The sequence below is a fragment of the Fringilla coelebs genome (genome assembly GCF_963513975.1).
Source record: "Fringilla coelebs genome assembly, chromosome: 19".
Lineage (NCBI taxonomy): Eukaryota > Metazoa > Chordata > Aves > Passeriformes > Fringillidae > Fringilla > Fringilla coelebs.
The window spans coordinates 14,273,074-14,297,161 of NC_140045.1; the positions used below are offsets into that span (position 1 = coordinate 14,273,074).

The 24,088-nt window shown below is 42.9% G+C and overlaps 1 protein-coding gene across 2 annotated transcripts in view; it reads right to left on the reverse strand.

The window, feature by feature from the left end:
• Positions 1-609: 609 nt before the first annotated feature.
• Positions 610-24,088, reverse strand: part of COX10 (cytochrome c oxidase assembly factor heme A:farnesyltransferase COX10) — an 86,618-nt gene continuing 63,139 nt past the window's right edge. The window contains exons 6-8 of one of the 2 annotated variants that reach the window (XM_084218359.1): positions 16,173-16,405; positions 15,953-16,073; positions 2,469-2,897 (exon numbers count right to left, since the gene is read on the reverse strand). In XM_084218359.1, coding sequence (XP_084074485.1) covers positions 2,615-2,897; positions 15,953-16,073; positions 16,173-16,405 — 637 coding nt within the window. In that variant the 3' untranslated portion in view covers positions 2,469-2,614. Of the gene's footprint in view, positions 2,898-15,952; positions 16,074-16,172; positions 16,406-24,088 lie in introns of both variants that reach the window. The other variant, XM_084218358.1, reaches the window with a different exon arrangement.

The following is a 24,088-nucleotide window of genomic DNA, read 5'->3' on the forward strand; positions in this document are numbered from 1 at the left end:
GTCCACACCCACTGGGTGTGGACATCTTGGTGCAACCCAGTGACCTGCATTTTACAGACATTCAGTGATTATTACAAAGCTCCTAAACAGTCATTATTACACAGCCCCAAACCCTGTGAATGTTACACATTTTGGCCCAAGAAATGAAGATGACTCTCTTCAGAACACAACCACAGGCATGTCCTTGAGACCTTTAATCAGAATGGAATTCCTCAGCAGCACCCAGGAATTGCAGGCCAATCTGAAGCCTGGCTCTATAATGACTTAGGAGAAACCCACAACCCTCCTGCCTCAGCACCACTTTCTGCCTCTCGGAGGAAAATGTGTGGTTTTTTGTGAGCCATCTGCTCTTTTTAGGTTCATCTCCCACCTAAAGGTTTTGCACAAACCCCTTCCACTCACATGTGATTTATTTTCAGTGTGCTGCTTGGACAATAAATCAGTATTTCACAAGCTGTCCTTACTCTTGCAGTGGTCAAGAACATTGCTGCTGTGAGAAGTGCCCCAAAACTACCAAATACCTTTGCAATTAACTGAACTCGACCAGAGTTTCAACAAGAAGTGAATAGTTTGTAACAGACTTGGAGCACTCATCTCTTTTTAGACAGTATGCACTTTTATTGCAGAGAAGACCGGATGACTTTTTAAAACAAATCCAGGAGTTGCACAGTTTCCATACAGTTCCACAGTGTCCCCCACAGTAAGAAGAGCACAACGGAGTCTGTCAGACAGTGAGGGAGCTCCATCTTGTCACCTGCAATCACTCAAGTCACCAAATTTTGCAGGCAATTGTTTAAGAGCCATGGAAACAGGTGGCCCTGGTCCTGCAAGCACCTCTGCCAGAAAACAGAGGTTAAACGGTGTCACTCCTGAGTTACACCAGCATAACTGAGACCAAGAGCCAGGCTTGGTCCATGAGAGCAGCCAGGGAAGGTTTTACCACAGTGGTAAAAGGTTTCACCACACCTGTGGTGAAAGATTTGTGATGTTTCCTGAGGGGCTTTATTTGAGAACAAGCTTGGGACAGTGTCTTCCTTTTCAGGCATTGCTGTATCTTTGGATCAGTGCTCATCCTGCTGCCCAGTCCCTCTCCACACGGGAAAGAAATCTTGGCATGAAAACACATCAAGTCATAACAGGCACTACCACAATAAACTATCACCACTGTCTCTGTCTGCCCCAGATGTTGCTGTGTTTGGGAGCACACCAGGAGGTCACAGTCAGCTCCAGGCAAGATGAGGGTGATCCACAGCTGAGCAGCAGGATCAAAAGCATGTTAAACTGTTACCAGAAATGTTCTTCAGTATATCATTTAACAGGGATAATGCACTCTTCTCAGGAGACCATCCACAATAATTACGTTGGAGAGGCACTGGCTGCATCAGCAAGTGAGCATTCTGTTAGATTAAAATCCCCAGCCGTTTTTCTGTAAAATGTGTTTCTTTACCTATTAATCACCCCCAAAGTGAAGCCCTTCCTAGCCACCACCCACACTGTGACATTAAACACAGCTCAAGCTCTTGGTGACAGTTCAGAATCTGTCTAAAGATGCTGAGACTCAATGGGCTGGCATAAGACACATTAACACGGAAAAGCCTTACAACCACCCAGCTCTGGGATATGCTTCTCACCTCCTCCACAACTCACAGCCTCTCTGCCATAAACAGTGATGGTGGTTTTCACCAGCTGAAGATCTGGCACACAGGGCTCAAACAGTAATGACATAAAACCACACGGGAGTCAGAAGTTCCCTGTGATGGAAATACAGTAGAATGGCTCAGTGTGTCCAAGGGATATGCTACAGGACAGCTGTTTAAATGGTTGTGTGTGTTGTGCTGAAAGACAGTTTTCTTCACTCCTTAAGCACTGTGCCAGGTGTATGAGAGCTAAAAATCTACTGAGGTGAATGGGAACCTTGGGAAGAGCAGCTGATTGAAAAAAGCCCCCAAAAGTGAGGGCTTTGGTGTAATACCAGTGCAGGGATGGCACAGATTCAGAGAAGAAGAGTTCACCCTCGCACGTCCTTCAAAGCTTAAATTAAAGAAAAGGGTGCTTGGGGAGAATGGTGAGAAATCATTCATTGGTCACTTCCTGATGGCTTCACCAAGGCTGCCAGTGCTGATGACAGCACATATGCACGTGTGACTTCCTAACTTAACTACCTCAACTACCCATGAGGACAGAGACCATGACTCACAGGGACTCAGGAAAGCCATCCCAAAGTGATGTGCTTCTGGCATAGGCTAAATCATAACCTGTGATGAATTAAGGGGCCTAAGACCCTGAATGCTTTAAGCTCTCCTGACTATTCCCTTTCAAAAAACCCCCAGAAATTATCACATTAAGTGGTCGCTAGGCACAATGATTCTTCTTCAAACAGATTCCCACAGGATTCCTCCTTGCAATCACTAAAATATACTACTTATATGTCACAAGAATGACAGGTATTGACATTTAAGGCAATCTAATTTCCATAGCCATCTCATGACTTCCCCCACGTAGATCACCTTTGTCTTCCTTCTCCAGGACTGATTTCTTGCAGGTGAACATGACAAGCAGTAGCATTGGCAAGTGCCACAAACTGCAGAAGAAGAGCTTCCTGGAGCTGCTGCGGTCAGCATCCCTGTAGAACCGAAAGCCGAGGTAGGAGATGTAGAGGTTGATAGGGAGCGAAATGACGGGGAAAGTCCATGTGGTGATGTTGAGGACAGGAGCCACCGTTGAGAGTCCAATTAAGGCCAAGCAGTGCCGCAGAGCCACGCGCCTGCACATCCCTGGGTGAGTGACAGACATCATACAGTATCCTCCTCGGGAGTAATCTTCCCGCAGACCCCAGCTGAGGGCATTGAAGTGAGGGAACTGCCAGGAATAGAGGATCCCTCCTAACAGCAATGCACCTGCAGTGGGAGAGAGAGTGTTAGATGGTCCCTGCAGAAAGTGCCACACACAGACCTCAGATGTCACACCCTGTTTGCAGGAGGGCAGTGATACTCATCTGTGACACCAGTGACACTGCACATTGGTGGCACTGCTCTGTACAGCGAGAGGGAAGCCCCATGAGATAAGGAACCTCTGGTTTTCATGGCATTCACACAGGGTGGGAGCATGGTGGTTTATCTGGTTTTGGAGCACTTAATTTGAAAAGCATTTCAGTAAGTCACTTCCTTCTAAAGAACTACTGCTAATTGGTTTCTGCACCATCTCTACCTGAGGGAAGATTGGTGGGAATGAAGTGAAATTCGGCAAGGGACTGTATTTCTGGGAGCCTCTGGATTCTACTCTCAGGTTCCTGAATTGGTGTGTCCAGAGAAGAAAAAACTTAGTGGGCAGAGCAGTGGTTGCATCAACCAGACACAGGGAGCCCAGCTCAGTGACAGAGAACAGGGAGGACAAACTGCTGCTCCTGAGACCTGGGGAACACCACACCCTGGTAGGCTGGAGCTAGGCCAAGCCCTCTGTGTGCCCACTGCACGGGGGAGGGAACTGCTCCTGGCACAGCACAAGCTCCATCATGGACCTGGGCAAGGGGCAGAACTGGCAGAAGCTGTTAATGAACCAACAGGAGATGGAGAACTTAATCCTTCAAACCAATTGCAGAAACTTCTAATCAGTTTGATCAAGTAACTCTATTCACACCAATTAACTACTTTCACATTTTAAAAAGGAGCTACGGAAGCACCACATTTCCACAGCTCTTCCTGGGACACAGTACAGGGTTTATTGATGTAGAAGCAGCTCATGTGCTAATTTTAGTCAGCCTCCAGGAGGCCCTCAGACCAAGCTCCTTTCACTAATTTTATCAGAAAACACAAAAAAAAAAAAAAAAAAAAAAATCCCCCAAGGCTGTTGCAATGTTATGGGCATTCCTGGGTTTTCCTTTTGCTTCCCCAGCTCCCAAAGCCTCTGATCTCACATTAAAATGCTTTCTTAGTATCTGCCTGCCTCCATGAACTCATTCTCTATGGAAACTTCTCCAAATGGAGCCATGTATCCAGCATTATCTTAATGACCTGAGAGAAGCAGCAAATTCTTCTCCAGCAATTCTGACAAAGCCCAAGTCACTGTGTCCTCTGAACAGCTTCATGGTTCAGATTTCCTCTCCATCATTTCTTGGAGCTGTGCGTGCCTAGTTCTTGTCTCTAACAGCACAACTCGCACTGGTGCTGTCATACAAATAGTAATAATCTCGGTTTGCAAAATTACCTTTTTTTTCCCCCCACCTTATCACCAGTGAAGGAACTCTCCATTAGACTTCATGCAGGTTACTAGTAGGTAGCTTATAAATGCAGAAGTGGTGCAAAAGACACATCTCACTGCTTTTTTGAACGAGTAACAAACACTCCTTGAAGTGAGTACGTACATCTAGAAATTGATTACAGGAAGCACAGAGATAGACACACATCCCTTGGGTGTGCAGTTTTCACAACAACATTGTCTGCCACAAATTCCAGGTGATTTCATGGGAATCACAGGATGGTTTGGAAGAGAACTTAAAGATCATCTCCTTCCACTCCCTGCCATGAGAAGGGATACCTTCCACTAGACCAGGTGCTTCAAGCCCTTTCCATCCTGGCTTTGGATATTTCCAGGGATGGGGCAGCCACAGCTTCTCTGGGCACCCTGTGCCAGGGCCTGCCCACCCTCACAGGGAAGAATTTCTTCCTCACATCTAATCTAAACCTACTCTCTGTCAGTGTGAAGCCATTTCCCCTTGTGACTCCAGACCCGTGTAAATAGTCTCTTTCCACGTTTCTTTTAGGCCCCGTCTGGTACTGGAAGGCCACAAATAGGTTACTCCATTTCCTGGTCTATGGCCCAAAATGCTTCAAATCCAGCCACACAATCCTTCTAAAGCAGATTTTTTTTTTTTTTTGGATGTGGATGTTAGCACCTTTTCTCAATTTGAACCTTTTAAGACAGCTGAAAATTATGTACCCCAAAATTACCAATAATTTCAGAATATCATAGCCAGAAAAGTCAATTTAGCCCTAAGAGAACAGTATTTGATTCAGTTCTGCTGAAACCTGAGGGAGCAGCTCTGCTGAAATAAACCAAAATTAAACTTACTGAAGGAGCAGTTCTCCCTACATCCAGAGACACAACAGGGAAAATGTTCTTGTCATAAGTCACTCTGTAGCTTTTTCCTATTCTTGTAAAACACATTAATGGAGGCAAGATCCTGAATGTGCTACACCTAAGAGAGCAGTGTTTTTCAAATATCACATCTGAAGCGCTTTAGAAACACTAGCTTGTCATTGTTCAGAACATGGGTAAAGGTAAGCTACAATTATCCATCAGCTAACAACTCTTAGGCAGATGAAGCCAGGGCCTAAGACACGGAGCAGAGGCTGTCCCTGCTTCCCAGGCTCCAGACCTGTGCCTGTGTCCCTGTCTTTTGGCTCTAACGCAGGTTTTGCTTATTCAGTTGTTCAAATGTTGTGTGCAGCCAAGCTCAAAACACACCCTAAACCTCAAACACACAAAGCCCTTTAACAGTTCCCTAACTATGACACCATTAAAAAAAGTCATCTGGAGAAACTTTTAAACACAAACAGACCAACTAAAATACTTGAGGCTGGATTCCCATTTACAAAGCTCTGGTTTTTACATGCAAGCCTTTGGAATTTAATTACTTTGATTACATTACAACCATTGAGATAATTGATATTTTACAGAGAAGCTGAACAGTGAAACAATTTAATACCCCTTTATGAGGACTTTAACTTACCCAGTCTTTTTGTTTGGTTCCCATGTGCTGGGACATCCTGTAATTTCCTTGACCTAGGTGGAGATTGTCGGGTTGTCAGAGATTTTTAAGTGTCATGTAAGACTGATGACTTACAAAGCATGACACATGGTACAGTACAACTCAGCATCAAATGAGCTCACAGTAGGAATGCTGTCAAGCCCAGAGCAGACACTGTAATACTCCTTAATTACTAGATGAATGTTAACTATGTCATAATTAAGTCAGCAGCGTTTTTAAGCAATATTACAGTGAGACAAACTCCGGAGACTAATCTGGTTCTAAACAGAGCTGATCTACTCTATGGCTTCTGTGATGTTCCCAACAGTTTGGGAACTCAGCTTAATCATTGCAAATCTCCCTTTTCTCTACACACTTTATAATTAAATGAACATCAGACAAGGTTGCTCCCAACCGGAACACATGGACCTGGCACAGGGTTCACAAAAGCAAAGCTGGTTGTCGGAGCAGAGTCATTGCTTGGGCAGTGGGAGACAGCCAGCACCCAGGGACACCCAGTGACACCCAGCACCTTGGGGTCTCTTGGTTCCTCCACAGCTTGTGGGAATCTGAGAACAGGCAGACTAACAAGAACTCAGATCTGTGTGCTTTTCTGCAACGGTTCATAAATTTCAAGACCACAAGTACCTGGCTGGCTTGTGTGTATCTCAAACTCTCTAGTCTTTTTGGCCAAATTTTTAATTGCTGCAATTGAGCCCATTTATGACCAATTCTTCTCTCCAAGTGTGAGAACCTGGGACAGATGCAGCAGACACTTAGAAATCCCCATAAGTTGTCAGATCAGTCTTGTTTGATTTTGGGAAAAAAATGGTCACCTAAAGAAAAAAAAGGCCCAGGTCTCTAGAACTCTTTCACTCTTGTGTGCAAAATAGGAATAAAATATCTTATTCCTGAGTTCCTATTCTTTCATCTCTTTTCACTGTCTTAAATCATCTCAAAAGTTCCAGGATCACAGAGAACCAGGTAGGTCCTAAAGCACACAAAGAGCTAAAGATAAATAACAGGTTTTATTATTCCTCATGAATTTTAAGGTTAAGCTATTATTTCTTTTCTTAAATTCTTCTTTGTGATTTATTTAAATAGCAATAGACCTCCTTTATAATAAACAAGAACAAGCTGAGATTTGTATTTTATTTTAATATGTAAGATAAAGGAAAAATGTCAGCTGGCATTGAAGAAGGTAGAAAATGGTTCTTTCTCTCTGTAAATATATTTTCATCTAGTGAAATGCTGAAGTTTTATAAATTGCACTTTTTCTAAAACAAACAGGACACTAAATTCCACAGTCATTCAGCAACCACTTGGATGCTTTACAGTTTGATAAATTTGGGTAAGATTTCGAAATAATTGTGAGATGAGACTTCCAAAAGCAACTAGTCACTTTGGTTTGCAAACTGCAGCAGCTGACAGTTTAATTTTCAGAATTACAAGAGCAAGAAGCAGACACTTCTGAAGTTCTGCTCTTTAAGGTGTTAAGAAGGCCATGTGGCTCTTCATAAATCTTGATTCAAACTTCATGGTTTGTTCCTTCTAGAGCAGTTTATGGTGATCTCATTTGCTGGATGGTTGAAATCTCAGATGAGAGAGAAATGTCAGTGCAGGAGCCAGACTAAGTCCCTGGGCAGCAAGAGCCCCTAAGAGGAGGAGGCTGGAAAATGTTTTTTTGGGTGTAAGTCCCTGCAGGCTATGGGCTCTGACCACTGGTTAACATCTGGAGAGTAGAGTAGAGCATTCAGGCATCAACAGCTCCTTGTCCTGCCCACCCTGGGCTCACACCAACATCAGTGACACAGTGATTAAAATCTCCAGATCAAATGCCAGTTGCCCAACTTCTCATGTCCCATAAAGGATAGTGTTCAAGTCCATACAACATCTACTCAAGAAAGAATAAATACATATAGCTGCTGAGTTATCAGTGATAACATAACTCTGAGCAAATTGAGCAACCTGAGGACTGCAAACCTGCCTTCTTAAAATTCTTTAAGGGCAGAAATAATGTTTGAATTCTGCCTGTCTCATGTTGAGGATGCCACTCTCTTAAGTAATGATTTGAAATATGCCTCCTTCATGCTGGCAATACCTTTCATCACCAAAGAGCTTTATACCTGTCCAGTTGGCACATGGAGCCACACTGATGGTTTCACCCAGAGATGGATTATTTCAGCTTAAATGAGGCACAACACTTTGTGATGGTCCAGCTGAAACTCTCAAAAAATTTCTGAAGACAGGTTTTTCCAGCAAAGAAAAGTCCTTGAACTACAGGAGGGCACAGGCTGGAGCACAGTGTGTGTTGGTGGAAGCTCCAGACTCAGGAGCAGGATCAGCTAGAGTCTGGCCAGCCTGGGAAAGCAGGTGAACATGGGCCTGTCCACACAAGTCAGGACAAACGTCCCAGATTATCTGCAGGGACTGCTGTATCAACACCATGTTCCTGAAAACACACTGCAGAGGAACAACATGTGCTCTCTTCTTGCCCTTCTCACTGTACTGTAAAGAACACACAGTGCTTTCCCACTGCACAGGGTTCTGCAAACCTCTCAGATCATGTTCAGGCTGCAGACAGGACAAACACCTATTCACTTAATCAATAAAACAAAAAAATAAGGAATGGGAGCTACCTGTACCATTAGTTCAAGAACAGACTTGCTCCTTCTGTCTTTGCTCTGGTGCTGCATATGTATAACAGGAAAGTGGCCAACCAGGCATTAAAATAAACATGGAATAGTTAAATATCAGCTCCAAAACAGATGTTGAAATCTTAACTGCATTTCCCAAAGCTGGTGTTTACTGCCTTGGCAACCTAAGAATGCTGTTTTGCTTAAAGCACAATTTTAGTAATTCTTCTGCCTTGAATAATGTGAAGGAATTTTAAAATTATTTCCAGACATTGGTAGCTGTGACTTAAGAGAGGAAAGCACTGGCCTTTTGTCTCTAGGAAACGGGTATGGGTTTGGCTGCTGTAGGGAGGGGAAGGCTTTGGCAGTGTAAGCTCAGCCTCTTAATGGATCATAGTCAGGAAACAACCACACACCGTTTTACTTGATAGCACACAACTGGCTCTCTTCCCTTAAAAGATGTTGAACAAATTACTCCTCTTTAACCCAGACAAGGTAGATTAGAGCTCAGAGATTTGACTTGGTCCAGCTGTATCCACCTGCTTGCGAGCACCCGTGCTGTCTCAGGCGGCCTTTTCCACCTTTTCTACAAGAAATTTTAACATAACCAGTCCCAAACTCTTTACTATGGTCCTATATAAGTTTCACAGGATGTTACATTCACAAGAAATGCAGAGAATACATGTCCAAACCCTTTATTTTCTGTCTTTTATTTTGTGCTCATTCAGAAATTTACCACAGTAGTCTTCCCTGGAGATTTGCAACTGTGAGGAATTCTGGGGGTAAAGAAAGATTTTAAAATCTTGTCAAAGCCTAGTTGCCCACTTCAGGTTCAACGCGAACTTACAGGATTATTTGGGAGTATTGGTACAAAGATGCACAGTGGTTTGGAGAGTCACGCCCAGAACACACTGTGATGTCGTGATCCAGAAGGACTGGTTTGTTCAGTTCTTGATGCATTTTCTGTTTGTGAAGGAGAGCTGGAAGGTACAATCATTACTGCCTGTGCTTCAGCTTGTTTTGGTGATGGAAAATAATGGTTAAATCAACTGACTTCCAGTTACAAGTGTTCAAGATACTGTCCTGATAGCATCCCTTCTGAAGAGAAATGTTACCAGCCACTTAATTCTTCCCACTGTCTTTAGAATTAGGAACAGGATTAGCTTGTCAAAATTTACATCCTAATTTGCAATTATGCAGCCTTCTCAAACATAAAGACATTTGGGAATTACCTAGACACTAACCCTAACCAAACTGATGCAATTTCCCTCTACTTTACCCACATCAGCGCCACAGCAAGACAACAATCAGCACTTTTGCTTCCACTGGAAAACAAAAGTAGATGCTACTGCTTGTGCTGGATGGCACTAGAGTGGAGAAGCAGCCTTGAGAGGAGAAAGAGAAAAGTATCACTTCTAAAGCTGCACAGAAGGTCCCTGGGCTGGGACAATGGTCCCGGCTGTCACTGTGGGATGCATGGCCCAGCCCGCATTGTGCCCCTCCAAGGTTACACCCTCGTGGAAACCAAGGGCGACGAGGAAAACACTGGAAAACTCAAAAGCTTCATGGTCAGGGGTTTCAATAGCTGTTTATTTTGAAGGATGGCACAAAAGGCCTGTGGAGCAGGAGCATCTAGAGGCTGCAATAGACTGCTCTGCAGCAGCACTGAAAGAGAAGGGGGTGTTGGCCATGTGTTTGGCTTGTCTGCAAAACAAAAGGATCCTCAGCATCCACCAGGAATAGGAAATGAAGTTGGCTGTGGGATTTTTCACCTTGAGAGAGTGTTCCTGGCTTCTGCCTTTAACAGAAGGAAGCCAGATGTCCTCAGGTATGCTCGCCACATAGAAAAAAGCTGTGTGTGTATGGATACACACAGGCATGTGCACTTCTTGTGTGACACTCAACAGGTTATTGCAGCCAAAAGCCTCACAGGGAAACATCTTTCATTACACAGGCAAGGCTGAGAAAACAACGCCATATATAACCTGCCCCAGCAATAGATGCCATAAAAGAAGAGCCTGTTGGGTAAGATGAAAACACAGTCTTTTGCAAATATGTTTAGGAAGCATTTACCAAAGGACCAGACTCAGCAGAGGATTGCAAATCTGCAGAGCCATGCAGGGGCTCTTCATCAGCCACCTCTTTCAGGCTCTGGCAGGGCTGCCACTAGCCCAAGGGTGGGAGTCCCTCCTGCAGATCCCCCATCCTGATTTCTCTGAGGGTGTTGTATTTCACACGCAGGGGCTCAGGGCTACCCCGTCAGCCACACACAGGGTAGAGAACCAGGCAAAGGGCACACTGACCGTGAACTTGTGGGGTCGGTCCCCAGGTGCCCCAGCAGTGGACCTGCCATTTCTTTTGTGCCTTATGAAGATGGAAAGGAAGAAAAAAATAGCCCACTGGCTTTTGTCCTAAATTCAGACCAGCTGCTCACTAATATTGTCCCTCTGCCTCATTTTTACAGTTTTTACCCCCACAAAGCATACTCCTGGGCCCCCAGCTCTAAGTCTCATATGTCAGTGACATGAATATCTCTGTTTCCTCTGGAACAGACCACAAATTCTGCTCTTTCATCTGGGAAGTGAAACCCTGAAAAGCTGAGTTTACCAGTGGGAGTTTATAGCCGGAGCCTCCTCTCCTCCGGCAGTGGGATGCTGGAGCTGCCCTGCTCTGGTGGCTGGCTCCCAGACCTGCTCCCACATCAAGAGGCTTTGAAAGCTCCAAGCGCTTAACTGGAAGGGACACAAAGATCTTCAAGCTAATTTTGCATGCAATTAGGCTGTTGTTTTGCTCTCCTTCCTACTGGCAGACAAGTGCTACACTAGGGAAAGTATGAGAGACTCCAGCCTTTGGCAGGTTAGGCACAGGCCCCCCTCTTTCCTATTCTCCTTTTTTTGTTACTGAAACCATCCATCTGCCAAATGTCACTAGCTGATAAGAACTGCCCATTTTTAAATCCCCTTTTGTAAATAGATGCTGGCTGACATAATTAATGTCTACCATACAACACAATTTGAATTACAAAGTAAAGGCAATTTAAAAATCAGCCTCCACATGATTACAATTGATACCGAGTCTATAAATTCCATACCCTGAGGAATTATTTAAATTTCCGAAAATGAATGAAAATCAGTACAAGATGTCTTTCAGGGGAACGAGACCAGGAGTGGAGCATCTGATAAACTAAACAGTCTCTTTAGATAAACATTCTTTGGTGCAGTAATACCTATGGCTCCTGGGCCACTGCGGCTCTGCAATGTCTGCTGCACTGTCAGGGCCCTTATCTGCTCTGCCACCACCTACTCAGAATAAATCTCTTTAGCTGATAAGCACATTAGGTAGAGGAGCCCTGCTTGTCACTTCCATCTCACTGGGTGGTTTGTATGAACTCCCTGGCACCAAACTGCTCTGCTCCGCGACACCGATCCTGCTCGCCGGCGGGGTCCAGCCTGAGCAGAGCACGGTCAGTGGAAGTAGTACAAAAGTTCCTGGGCCCCCAGCGTAACAAGGACATGGGACCATGTCCTTTGGAGCAAGGTCAAAGGAGCCCACAAAGTTGATAAGGAGACTGAAGCATCTTCCCTATGGGGACAGGCTGAGAGGATTGGGGTTGTCCACCCTGGAGAAGAGAAGGCTGTGTGGTGACATCACAGCAGCTTCCAGGATCTGAAGGGGCTACAAGGAAGCCTGAGAACAACTTTGCATCAGGAAATGTAGTGACAGGACAGTGGGAATGGATTCAAACTGAGAGAGGGGAAATTTAGATTTGATATTAGGAAGAAATTCCTGGCTGTGGCATTTGATTCTACTCCAGATTTGGTGTTCTGTTAACTAAAAATAACAAGTTTAAATGGACATTAGTCAAGGGAGAAAGAACAGCAGCGTGAGGATAATTTAAAGCATGTATGCACTCTTACACACCAAAATAAACAGCTCTGTTTCTTTCTTTCTGTGCACAAGCTCAGCAGCATTGCGGCACAGCCAGGAGCTCTTCAGCTTGTGGATCCCATGCAGCAGGGGGATCTGGCACAGAACAGGGGACACTGCCAAGTTTGACTTATCTTCCTGTCTCTCTGCTATCACTGAAAGCTTTAAGTGAATGTCATTATTTTCCTGCTAGTCCTTCCCTTGCAAAATAATTTCAAGGTATCTTGATTTACTAGAAAAACAAATCTCTTCAGAAACAAATAGTCCCAAGAAGGAGCAATGAAATCTGCTTTCAAGGAAGCAGACGTGTTACTGCAGCTCACAGGCTGGCAGTTAAGTTCTGCATAAATACCCCAGATATGTGGCAGTGATATTCTTGTGATAAATTACATTTGTCATGCACTTCTGACCGTCTCACCTGCACTCACTCCCCCAGTGAGGAAATGTTAACATTCCCCATCTTTCATCAGTTTCAAACAGCTGCCAGTAAAAAAACATAGCCCCCCTCAAACCCACAACAAAGAATTCCACATCTTCCCAGAGATAATCTTATCTTTTGCTTTTGAAATGGGAGGTTTTCCCTAAATTACTTTGGCACAAAATCCAGGGATGGGGGCGGGATGTTCAATCAAGCTTAGGAGCATACAGTTGAAGTTACCTGTTGGGGCAGAAATGGAACCAAACATTCCTGGGAATTACCAGGAGATCTGCAAAGATGTATAGTGTAAGAAATTGCTCAGAGGGCAGTGAGGCTCAGGCACAGGCTGCCCAGAGCAGCTGTGGCTACCCCATCACTGTAAGTGTCCAAGGCCAGGTTGGATGAGTCTTGGAGCACCCTGGTCTAGTGGAAGGTGTCTCTGCCCATGGCAGGGGGTTGGAACATGATGGTCCTTAAGGTTCCCTATGGACCAAAGTCCTTCTATGATTCCATGATGATTCTATGAATTATAGCAAGTATTTGCATCACTGGAAATATCAGGGTCCCAGATTTTTATCTGTAAATACACAGTATTTTTTTCTGGTGCAAGAAACTGCTAAGGTATTCATCTTTAAAAGCCATAAACAAAATGAGGACAAATTAAAACAAGGCTGCTCCACCCTGAGATACTTTGTTATTAGCTCTGGAATTGGAAACGAGGAACCATCTTCAGCTCTCTAAGGCACCATCTCCAACTCTCCCAAAGATATCTCACACCATCCATGTCATTGAACTCCTGAAGGAAGCAGATATGGCTGTCCTAACTGTTACAAACAACACTTTAACACTTAGCTTCCCCCACAAATGGTAATGAAAGGGCTACACTTAAATATTGTTTTCCCTATAATCAGCAACATGTACAACAATGTGGCTGCTGTGAGAAGATTACAAGGAGAGAAAATCCACAGGAAAACGTAAACTCAAAAACCCACCACTTTAGTGGTGAGAACTTTCCTTCTCATTAGTTTCCTGCCTCCCTTCCTTCAAATTCCTCTTTGTTATCGAGTAGAATGATTTTTTTAAAATGAGGTGCAAAGGCATTTTCACACCTCTACCTAGAACTAGGTTAAGTCTCCACACTAATTACACATTAATAATGAGTTCAACAACTGAGACCAGGGTGGTTAGGGAAGGGACACAGGTCTGCACATTGTGTATGGATGCATGCCTGTATTCCGCATGGATATGATGCTGCCAGGGGCTGAACTCAGTTATTGCAAAAGTAGAATGTTTAACACTGAAAATCATAATCTACAATGCCATCATTTTCTTCTACTTATTTCTTTTCTCTGTAAAAGTGTTTGTAGGGTTTGTGTTGTGGTTTTTTTTTTTGTTTTCATTTGATACAAGTGCACTAAAATACTACATTCCAGTCCCTGTTTTCAGGACTCTATCCCAGTGTGCTTCATTACAAACACCAGTATCAGCTCAATAACATTTCTTTCTCTATTAAATAAGCTGCCTGGCCTCCCTGACACAGACTGGAAGGTGATTTTAAAAGTTTTAGCTATACATAACACACTATGCACCAGATTATCGTGTTCTGACAAATTCTGCTTGGGTGGCTTAAAGTTAGCATCTTCCACTAGTGGCATCATTGCCTTCACAGCAGAGCTGTCACAGGGACACATAACCACACTTTAGCTGCAAGTTAGAGAGGAAGAGCTTGCTTGGCCACCAGCGGGGTTCCCTGCTGCCCTCTCAGCTGCTGTACAGGGACAGCTTTGCTCTTTGCGAAATAGGTCTCACAGAGCAAGTTGACAAATTAAAGATAATGACAATCAGTGCCAGTTTAACCTGCTGGGCTTTCACTGGCCTCTACAGCAAGGGCTTTTGAAGACATGCAGCTCTGCACTCCAGCTCCTCCAGGCTGAACTGTGCAGGTGAAGCACAGGCACACGCGAGTCATCTTCGGACACCAACTCTGCAATAAAGTGGTAAAACCATCACAGAAATCCCCCAAAAATGTCAAGGTCTAAGTATCTTCAGCCAGAATGATATGAAATTATTTCCTCTCATCATGTTCCTTGTTTCCTGGGGGCAGAGCCTGACCCCCACCTGGATGCCCCCTCCTGTCAGGGAGTTGTGCAGAGCCAGAAGGTCCCTCCTGAGCCTCCTTTTCTCCAGACTGAGTCCCCCCACCTAGCTCCCTCAGCTGCTCCAGCCACTTCCCCATCTCATTCCCCTCCCTGGACATGCTCCAGCCCCTCAACGCCGTTCTTGTCATGTTCCCTCTCCTCTTCTAAAGCACAGAGCTGCTAACAATGTCTGTTATGCAGTCCTTAACACAAGACACTATACATACTCTTACATAAAATTTCTAGGTCTAAGTAACTTTCAGAGAAGCAAATATTTGTATAGAAGCAGCACACAATGAAAAAAAACCAAAACACAACACCTTCCATCCTTGCTGTGGTTTAGATCTGTGTGGGAACATACGGACACAAAGCCAACTCAGACTGACTTTTATTAGAAGTGCATAAAGAACAGATTTTGCACAAATTCTGATAATTTCTGGTTAAAAGCCTTGTTGTTGAAAGCATTATTCAAGCCTTAAATATGCCCCCCTGTGGGATGAGTGTGCGCTAAAACAACTCTTAACAGACCTATTAATTGCACTTCATTAGTTGCTTCAGACTATAAGTTTGTGGAGCCACTTTGATTCTTAAGTTTCTAGCTGGCAGGAAAAACAAGGCCTGATTGTGTCAGAGTTGAGCTGCTGAAGAGATCAGTGTTTTACAAGGGATGTAAAAATGGTTCACAGCTACTAAAATAGAAATCTTAGTTTGCTTTTCAAGGAGGGGGGAAGGAGCATTTGTAACTCAGAGTTTAGCAATGGGTAATTAAGAAATACACCAAAAAATTAATCTTCCCAGGATATTTTCTGGCTAGTGGAAGACAGTAAAACACATCTAGGAATTTTCCAACTGCAAGTCCCTTGCAAGTTGGATCTTACTGGATATGGTTTTAATCATGAACATGGTTTGAAATTATGTAACATTTTCTCCTATGTGAACACCAAATATGCTATTTGCCTTCTGGATTATTTTTTAAGATGGTCAGAACACATATTAAATAGGTCATGCTGCTTTATCAGCTCAGTTTTGCCCTGAAATACCTGTGTAAGGAGAGTGTTACCAAAATTAGCTGCCTTTAAAGCCTTACCACAGGATTACAGAATGGTTTAGGTTGGAAGGGACCTTGAAGATCATCTCTTTCCACCTTCTGCCATGGGCAGGGACAACTTCAACTAAACCAGGCTGCTGCAAGCTGTGTCCAACCTGGCCTGGTCAGGTCAAGAACATAAAGAACAAAGTTTACTGCCTTTTGAGTAGGTTCGTTACCCTCACAACCATTCACCCCAATGAAAGGGTTTTATACTCACCAGCATCCAGACTCCCAGTAGCTGCAGTCCAGCCCATGATGGGGGGAATGGCCCCGACAACAGCTCCCACCCACGTGTTGGCAATGCTCATTCTCTTCAGGGGTGTGTAACAGCACGTGTAGAGGAAGATGTTGAAGGCTCCCAGGGCCCCGGTGAGAGGGTTCACTCCCAGTGTGAGCAGGGCAATTCCTGGGATTCCACAGGAGGCAGCAAAGCAGACAGCGAGCAGGGGGCTGTTGGGAGACATGTGGCACATGCTGAGCAGGAGATGGCCTTAGAGAATGGCTGTTGTTCCCTCCCTTTGGTCTCCCTCCCAAAATTAAGATTGAATTTTTGTTATTGTTTTACTCTGCCATCCTAAATTTTCCTGTTTGAGCCCCCAACCTAACAAAAACCTTTCCAAAATGTGAAGACAATCTTGCTACAGCTCTGCAATGGAGGTAATTCTTAATCTTGTGATTACTGTGTCTACCAAATAAACTCAAGCTCTGCAAGTAATGGAGAACTGTTCTCTCTTATGGAGAACTGCTGTTTTCAGCAGATCTTCCTCCTTCATTTTAATTTTAGTGAATTTAAACCACTGGAAAAAGCACTCGGAGTTTAGAGTAAATTAAAATGGTTGCAGTTTGTCAGATTTTTAACTGATTGCAGTTATGCAACAGATCCTTACGAACTCAACAGGGCTAGACACAAAATTAATAAGCATTTATGAGAAAAGGAGTACATTCAATCATTATGAAATAACATCAATAGGTATAAAGTATTCTTTGACTTTACTGAAAAATCTGAACATTCTACACCCCCATTTATCTGATGCACTGTACTAAGCAGAGGGAGCACAACAAAACAATGCTGACAGAAGAATCAAAAGTGACTATCTCGTAAGCATGACTGAAATTAACTGAAGATATTTTAGGTTTGGTCAAAAGCAGCAAACAACAGTGGAGCAAATTAACTCAGTGCATTTCTACTGTGCATCAGCTGAGAGATCAGAGAAGGCTGGAAACTCATATTAAAACCTGTCAGAAAGTGGCTAGAGCTATGTAAACTTTTGCTAATAAATTCCACAACAAACATTCAAATAGGATGAATAAAGATTTTTTTGTCTGGCTACCAGAACCACACCTGACAGGCAGCACGATGCCACAACCCTAAGGAAGCTTTAGCTGTGGTTCCTTGCACCAGATGAACATTTTTGCTGCTGGTGGGGATCTCCTCTCGAGTGCTTGTTTGGGTGTTTGGTATAATAGGAAGACACAACTAAAAGCCCCTAAGAAATAATGTGGTGTGGGTAACCTCTGGAAAGGAGGCAAATGCCATTACATTAAATGCCATTACATTAGTTGTATTTAATAACCCATGTGGCTAAATACACACTCACAGTCATCCATGTAAAACCAGAAAATATGTGTGCTTGCAACGAAGGTCTCTGCATTGAGTTTAGCTTTACACCTCTTGTCTAACTGAAAACCATGCAGCCTTTGTGTTCTACAATCCACTCTGCCCTCAGGTCAAATCCTTAACCCTAAAATAGGTGTGGCAAGCTCCGACCCTCATAAGAAAAATTTGCTGGTGGGGATGAATTTTATGGGGCCCAAATTCTATCTGCATATAGTGTCAAAACAATTTGTTGTAATATGAAAAGGGACAGCCTGAACCAGGTTCCTCCACAGATGGGCTGAAAATAGCAGGAGCTCAAGAGAAGGTATTTTGGCAGACAAAGAACACAAGTGTGATCCTCATCTGCAACTACATTTCACCATCACAAGCTGAGATACGAGTCCAGTGCTGTTCCAAAACCATAATTAAAATCAGATTTCAGGAGGAAGCATCATAAGTTGCTTATTATTTCTGGAATCTCTAGGTACTAAAAATGTCCCCAGACTACTCGTCAGTACAAAGCTGCCGGAGAAAGCCCCCTCCTCTTTTCCCTAATTTTTTCCAGGTCAGTGATAAGTTCTTAAGGCTTCTGAAGCCACTTACAAATTCAGACAAAAGCATCAGTCTGAAGGTTTCACCCTTTTCCAACAGCAATGAGAGGTTAAGCAAACAGAAGTTCGAGTGCCACCCCTTTGATGGTTTCTGTGGCTGCAGAAGCCCACAGTCATGAAAGGGAAAGGATGTCAATGGAGATTCCTACCTACATCCATGCAGAAAACCATACTTCTCCTTAGCTGCTGATTTAGTTTTGCTCATCTCCTGGCATCTTTTCAATTCCTGCAGCTAGGCAACACTAAGAGTTGCTGAAAACAAGTCCCAGGACAGGAGCCTGTAGTCAGCATAACTGTCCTACAGTATTGGGCTATGGCTTGGTCACCTCCCTCAGTGGGAGGAGCATCAGCCAAAAGTATTTTTTTCAACTTATATTTATTTTCTTTAAGATCACCACCCAAGAACTGCTGAACTCTGCTTGGCAACTTTTAGAGATCCACAAGAAAAGGCCATCAACAACAGGAGTTAGAGCAGGCAACCCCATCCCATCTGGAGAAGACAGAAAAGAGCCGACGGTGTTACAAAGACTGTCAGAACCCTTCCTGGTCCCACAGCTGAGGTAAGGGGCATGCTGGCCCATCTCCTTCAAGCACACATCTGGACTGCATTTGTGTCATTTCCAGTCCTGCCTCCCCTGATGGACAGATGCCTGGAACTGGGTCGTCTGCCGGCGTGAGTGCCGACAACTCAGCTGACTGCAAGAAAGGAGCCAGAAGGATGGAAAAGGACATTTTGCCCCAGATAGCAATGGCAGCATCCCTGAAAATAGTTTTGATGGAAAGTTAAAAAAATCGCCTCACACAGTCTCTATGTTCAAGGTAAGGCCCACAGCATCCAAAAGAAATCAGTAATCATGGCAGAATGCTGAATGATGGCAATCTACCAACTCTGAAATTAAATTTTAACTTTCCACACAAATACTTTCAGGCTGTGTATTCATGTATTTAGTAATAAAATGTATTCATGTATTTAGTAATAAAAAACATATCCATGACCACTGTCAGCTGTAGAAGTTCTATCATAGTAACAACACTACTAACTTACATGGATCAGTAGCTTCATTGCTGATGACTTTACTAAAATGATTATAAATTTTTTTTTACAAAAAAAATTAGATAAAACTCTTAAAGAGCTCTACAGACTGAGGATGTACCTGATAGAAAAAACATCCACATTCAGATGTAAGATTTTGAATCAAAGTGGTTACATGATGACCTGATCTAGTGGGTGGCATCCCTGTCCATGGCAGAGGGGTTGGAAATAGAAAGTCTTTAAGGTCCCTCCCCACAGAAACCTTTCTGGGATTCTGTAATACATCATGACCCCTAATTAGAATAGTTTTGAGGCTGTGGTGTTTTTAAGGACTCAAAGTAAAATATTTTTAGATTCAACTAGAACTTTCAATTACAGATTGGATTAGTCTCTTTCCAATTAAAACAAACAAACAAAAAAAAAAGACTGTAACACTGGCAGAATGGACATACTGCCAGACCTGTATTTCTTTCATGTAGTTCTGATTCAGCACCACTCAAAAGCTTTACTTAACACAGGCAATTCATGCTCTCACTTTTGATATTCTCTTTTACAGGTATGTTGTGGCTGAATATTATGAAAAGCCCAAGAACCTGCTGATTGAAGCTTAAACTAGCAAAGTACCAGAGTTATATTAAACAGAACAATCAGAGTTATATTAAACAGAGCAATATATATCAATTAGCTAAAATGGTACTATTGTAAGGGAGAAAATGTTGAGGAAGATCTTAATAGATATTCATTTATTCTCTTTCGGTCATGCAAGAAAGCTTATGAGTCATGACAAGGGATGAAGGATGATGCAGATTAAAACTAAAGCGTGAGAGTAAACTGCACTTTTAATCGGGAATTCAATTTTCTCCATCAACTGCGAATATCAGAATACAGCTTGCTATCATTTAACACTGAAGACAGACAAACAAATGGGGAGCTTTGTAAAATTCTTTTTTTTTTCTTAGTTAATTATTTAATTTTGTCTTCACAGGTTAAGAAGTAGTATCTGTCAGTGTCTGGTATTTCATCCCCATAAACATGTTGCTGTGGTCAACAAGTGCTATGAGTATTGAATTTTATACCAAATTTATATCAAATCCCCTTTTAACTGGGTGTACCATGATTTTTAAGACTGCCCAAAAAGACTTGTTGCAATTCTGCCCACCTGTGTTTTTGTAAGTGTCTTTTTTGTGATCTGATTTCTGGTAATGACTATGATAAAGATGTTGCTAATCTCAGACTGGACAGTACTTTTCCCCAAAGGGGGAAAAAAAAAGCGAGGAAAATAATGGAAAATTTCTAAACCTAACTTGTAGTATAAAATCTGAGCTAAGGAAGAATTCAGTGTTAAGAGGAAGTATGAGAGTGGCAGATGCTCCCCAAAAACCTAAGGAGCTAGGTTAACCAGTAGCATTTAAGCACACTTAAACACCACAACAATTATGTCTGCACAAAAAGAGTTTACAGATGCAATCCTCAAGTAAACCTCTTTAAAATTCAAATCGCTCTGAAAGGAATCACCCCTAATACCTTTCCTTTGTGCACAGGGCCCAGCTGGGCCCATCAGTATGACAGCTGGACCATCCACAGGGAAACAGGGAAGGATTCCGTGAGTGATGTCTAAGTCTCCCAAGGAATGTCATACAGAGAGAACGTGGCATAAACGGAGTTCAGTGATGGATAAATATGTATTGCTGGCTAAGTCTCATCATGGAGTTGCCTTTTTGAGTTTTGCCTCTCAAAGCTCTGGCTTTGCCATCAAATATACTTACTCAAAAGTGCATGTAGTGTAAATAAACACAGAATAACACACTGCCCATCTGCATCAATTCATTCCTCTCCCAAAGAAGAAACGGATCAAGCATGTAGCCCAGGCCACCCTGCCACAGGTGTGTATCATTGTACAAAAGCATGATCAACACTGTAATTTACAGAAAGTGGGGGCAATTTGTTCCCCTCACTCCTCAAGAATCCATGCTGCAGATGTTCTGTCTCCCCTGCTAGATTGAGGTGCTTTAAAACTATCATAAACATGGCTGATTTAAAAGAATCATTTCATTCTGAAAGGGACACATCTCTCTTTTTTATGCTTGAGTAAATCAAAATTGGCTTGATTGATTTTGCTGAAGGTTTCGCTAAGGTGATGCAAGAATTTTAACACAGCCGAAGAAGGAGATCAAGAATTCCACCCTCAGCATCGAGCTTTCTTCTATACATCTCCTGCTCTCAGTTTAACCAGTTTAACTCTCTGCAAATGATACCAGGATCTGTTTTTTCATGCTTTCATGAGCCTGCCCTGAGGTCTGAGCCCAGGTCTGGGATGAGATAGCTCAGTGCACCACAGGGAGACTTGTAGTTCAGACAAAAGTATGCTTCCCTTTGTTATTAAGCAGACACTCCAATTGGGCCTCATCACTTCACTTGGAAATAAAGAGTTAGAAATGAAAAGGACCTATACTTAGAAAATGTTTATGCTCTTATTACACTTGATACCCACACCAGAATGTTAATCATAACAACCCTGAGCAACCCTGCGGAGCGTCAACACACTTTTGGTATATGGCTTTGTTAGGTAGGAGTGAAAGGGTGACTAATAATATTCACAGCTTCCCCGCAGTCATGAAAATGTAAATATTTTTTTAAGTGCTTACAAGACAAACCTACAGTAAATCTGAAAAATGTCCCCCATAATATTTAAACTAAATCCTCCTCTTTGATCTAACCTTAGAGTGTGGCAGTTAAGTGACATATGTATTCTACTTCAAAATCTCAGTTCTCTCTTTAAGAGCCAGACACCACCTAACAGGATGGATAATTTGGTTTCTCCAGAAATATTTTTCTGATTTAGAATGATTAAATGTAACATGTGCTTCTGCTGAGCCCTCAGCCAAGACTTAGAAAGCAGTGGTAAAGAAGCCTCAGGCCAGATCTCAATCCCATTCAGACGGAGAAAACTGATGTTCTAGGGTATTTATCAACCTGCTCTCCAAAAAACAGAAGAGAGAAGATAGTCCAGTTATCTCAGCAGAGGTTCTAAACACTGCTTCTAAATACATTTCCATAAGCAATGAAAATTAAGGAATTAAGTTATTCCCTACAGCAAAACAGAGCAGGACAAGAAGCAAAGGTCTGCCATAGGAAGAGGATCAGTCTCTAGACACCAGCCAGTGGAAGAGCAATGAAGCAGACTGAGCCTGACAAATTTCAAAATTTCAAGTTCAGCCAGATCCTTTCTGCCCATCTGCAGATTCCCCTGCACCACTGCAACCATGCCTTTGACACCCACAGCATGGGAACACTCTATAGAGAAGTCTTAGCTGCCAAGTCTCATCTGAAAGGTGAAGAGGATAGGATGGCTGTATTTTGGGATTCCTGTATTACTATCTAGGTAGATTATCTACAGTTACCTCCTGGAGTTATGGCATTTTTTACTGGAAAAACAAAATTAAAACCCCTTCATATACTATCAAAGTGCATGAATAGAACATATTTATTGTCACACAGGCAACAATAGGAGTCCCTGTGGCTCCTTTCCAGCATGATGTATAATTTTATATTCCTTGTGATTTTACATCCCTAGCAAAAAAATAACTAAATAAAACATATCAAAGCAGTTGTCCACATATCTCAACCTCAGGAATGCAGCTTTTCTAGTCATAGAGACCAGAGAGCAAGCATCTGTGTTCACACAGCTAATTAAAGTGCAAGAAAAACTTCTTTTATATCTGACTTGTGAAGCTGATAACATGTAAGTTATAACTTGTATGAGACATGATAAACTCTGTCCTTCACAGAGGGAAATGCACTTCCAACATGACTCGCTGTACACAGATCTCAGGGCATAGCAGCTTCTAATCAGAGGCAGCTCCATAATGGACTTGCTGAGCAGTGACATTTCCTATACCACTTGGCACAGGGTGAATGATAATGCTGTTGTGGTTAAATCAGACAAGGTTCAATAGTAATACAAGGAACAAAGTGTTGGGGTTTTGACTACATTAAGCCATAATTTACAAACATGAACCTGAAATGTTTCACAGATATTGGAAGAAAAGCCATCAGGAGAACATTTCCCCCAAGATGGGGAAAGGATCTTGGGCTTCAATCTTAAATATTGTTTGTTTGTAAAAACTCACTTTAACATCACCTTTGGAGAAAATGACACATTGCTAGTCAATTAAAGAAAAGTGGCAATGGCTGCAATCAATGTCCAAGAGGCCCATTCATATCAGACACAGAGATGGCAGGGTTAGTGCACAATGGCTCGGCTCCCTCCAGCTCCTGTGGCTCTAGCCCCCCGGCGAGAAGCTGACATGAGGGGATAAGACAACTCCATTAGGAGCCCGTATCACTTCTCTGCAGTGTCCTCCACAAGCAGATGGAGCAGTTATTTAGCCAAATGCACCGTGACTCCAGCTTTATACATGAGCATGTGGGATGTTTCCTAATGTGGGGCAAGGCACAATGTACTCCGATTTATCAACTGTCCCGCATGCAATTAAAGATTCAGATAAATAATTTGGGGGTAAAGACCCATCAACTGAGCTGAAAAGCAGCAAGGCATGAGGGGTCAACTCTTTCTGCAGGATTTATCTTTACCAAACAGAGCTGCATGCAAAGGAATGTCTGGGTTGAGCTGTGGCAGAATGAGGCCTGGGCAGGAGTTAGCTGGAGAACCAGTGATTGCTTCATTTCAACTGAAACAAATTTAAATGTGGAGTTAATAAAACAACCCTCTTTATTGCCCTAAGAAACAAAATCTATATGCAGTTAGAGCCATATAATTTCCTCCTAATACACATTTTGATCTGAGGAGAATGTGCAGTATCACCATTTTTCTGTGTGTTCTATAAAAGGCCTCTAATACTTTAGAACCATTTAATCAACGTCCCATGCAG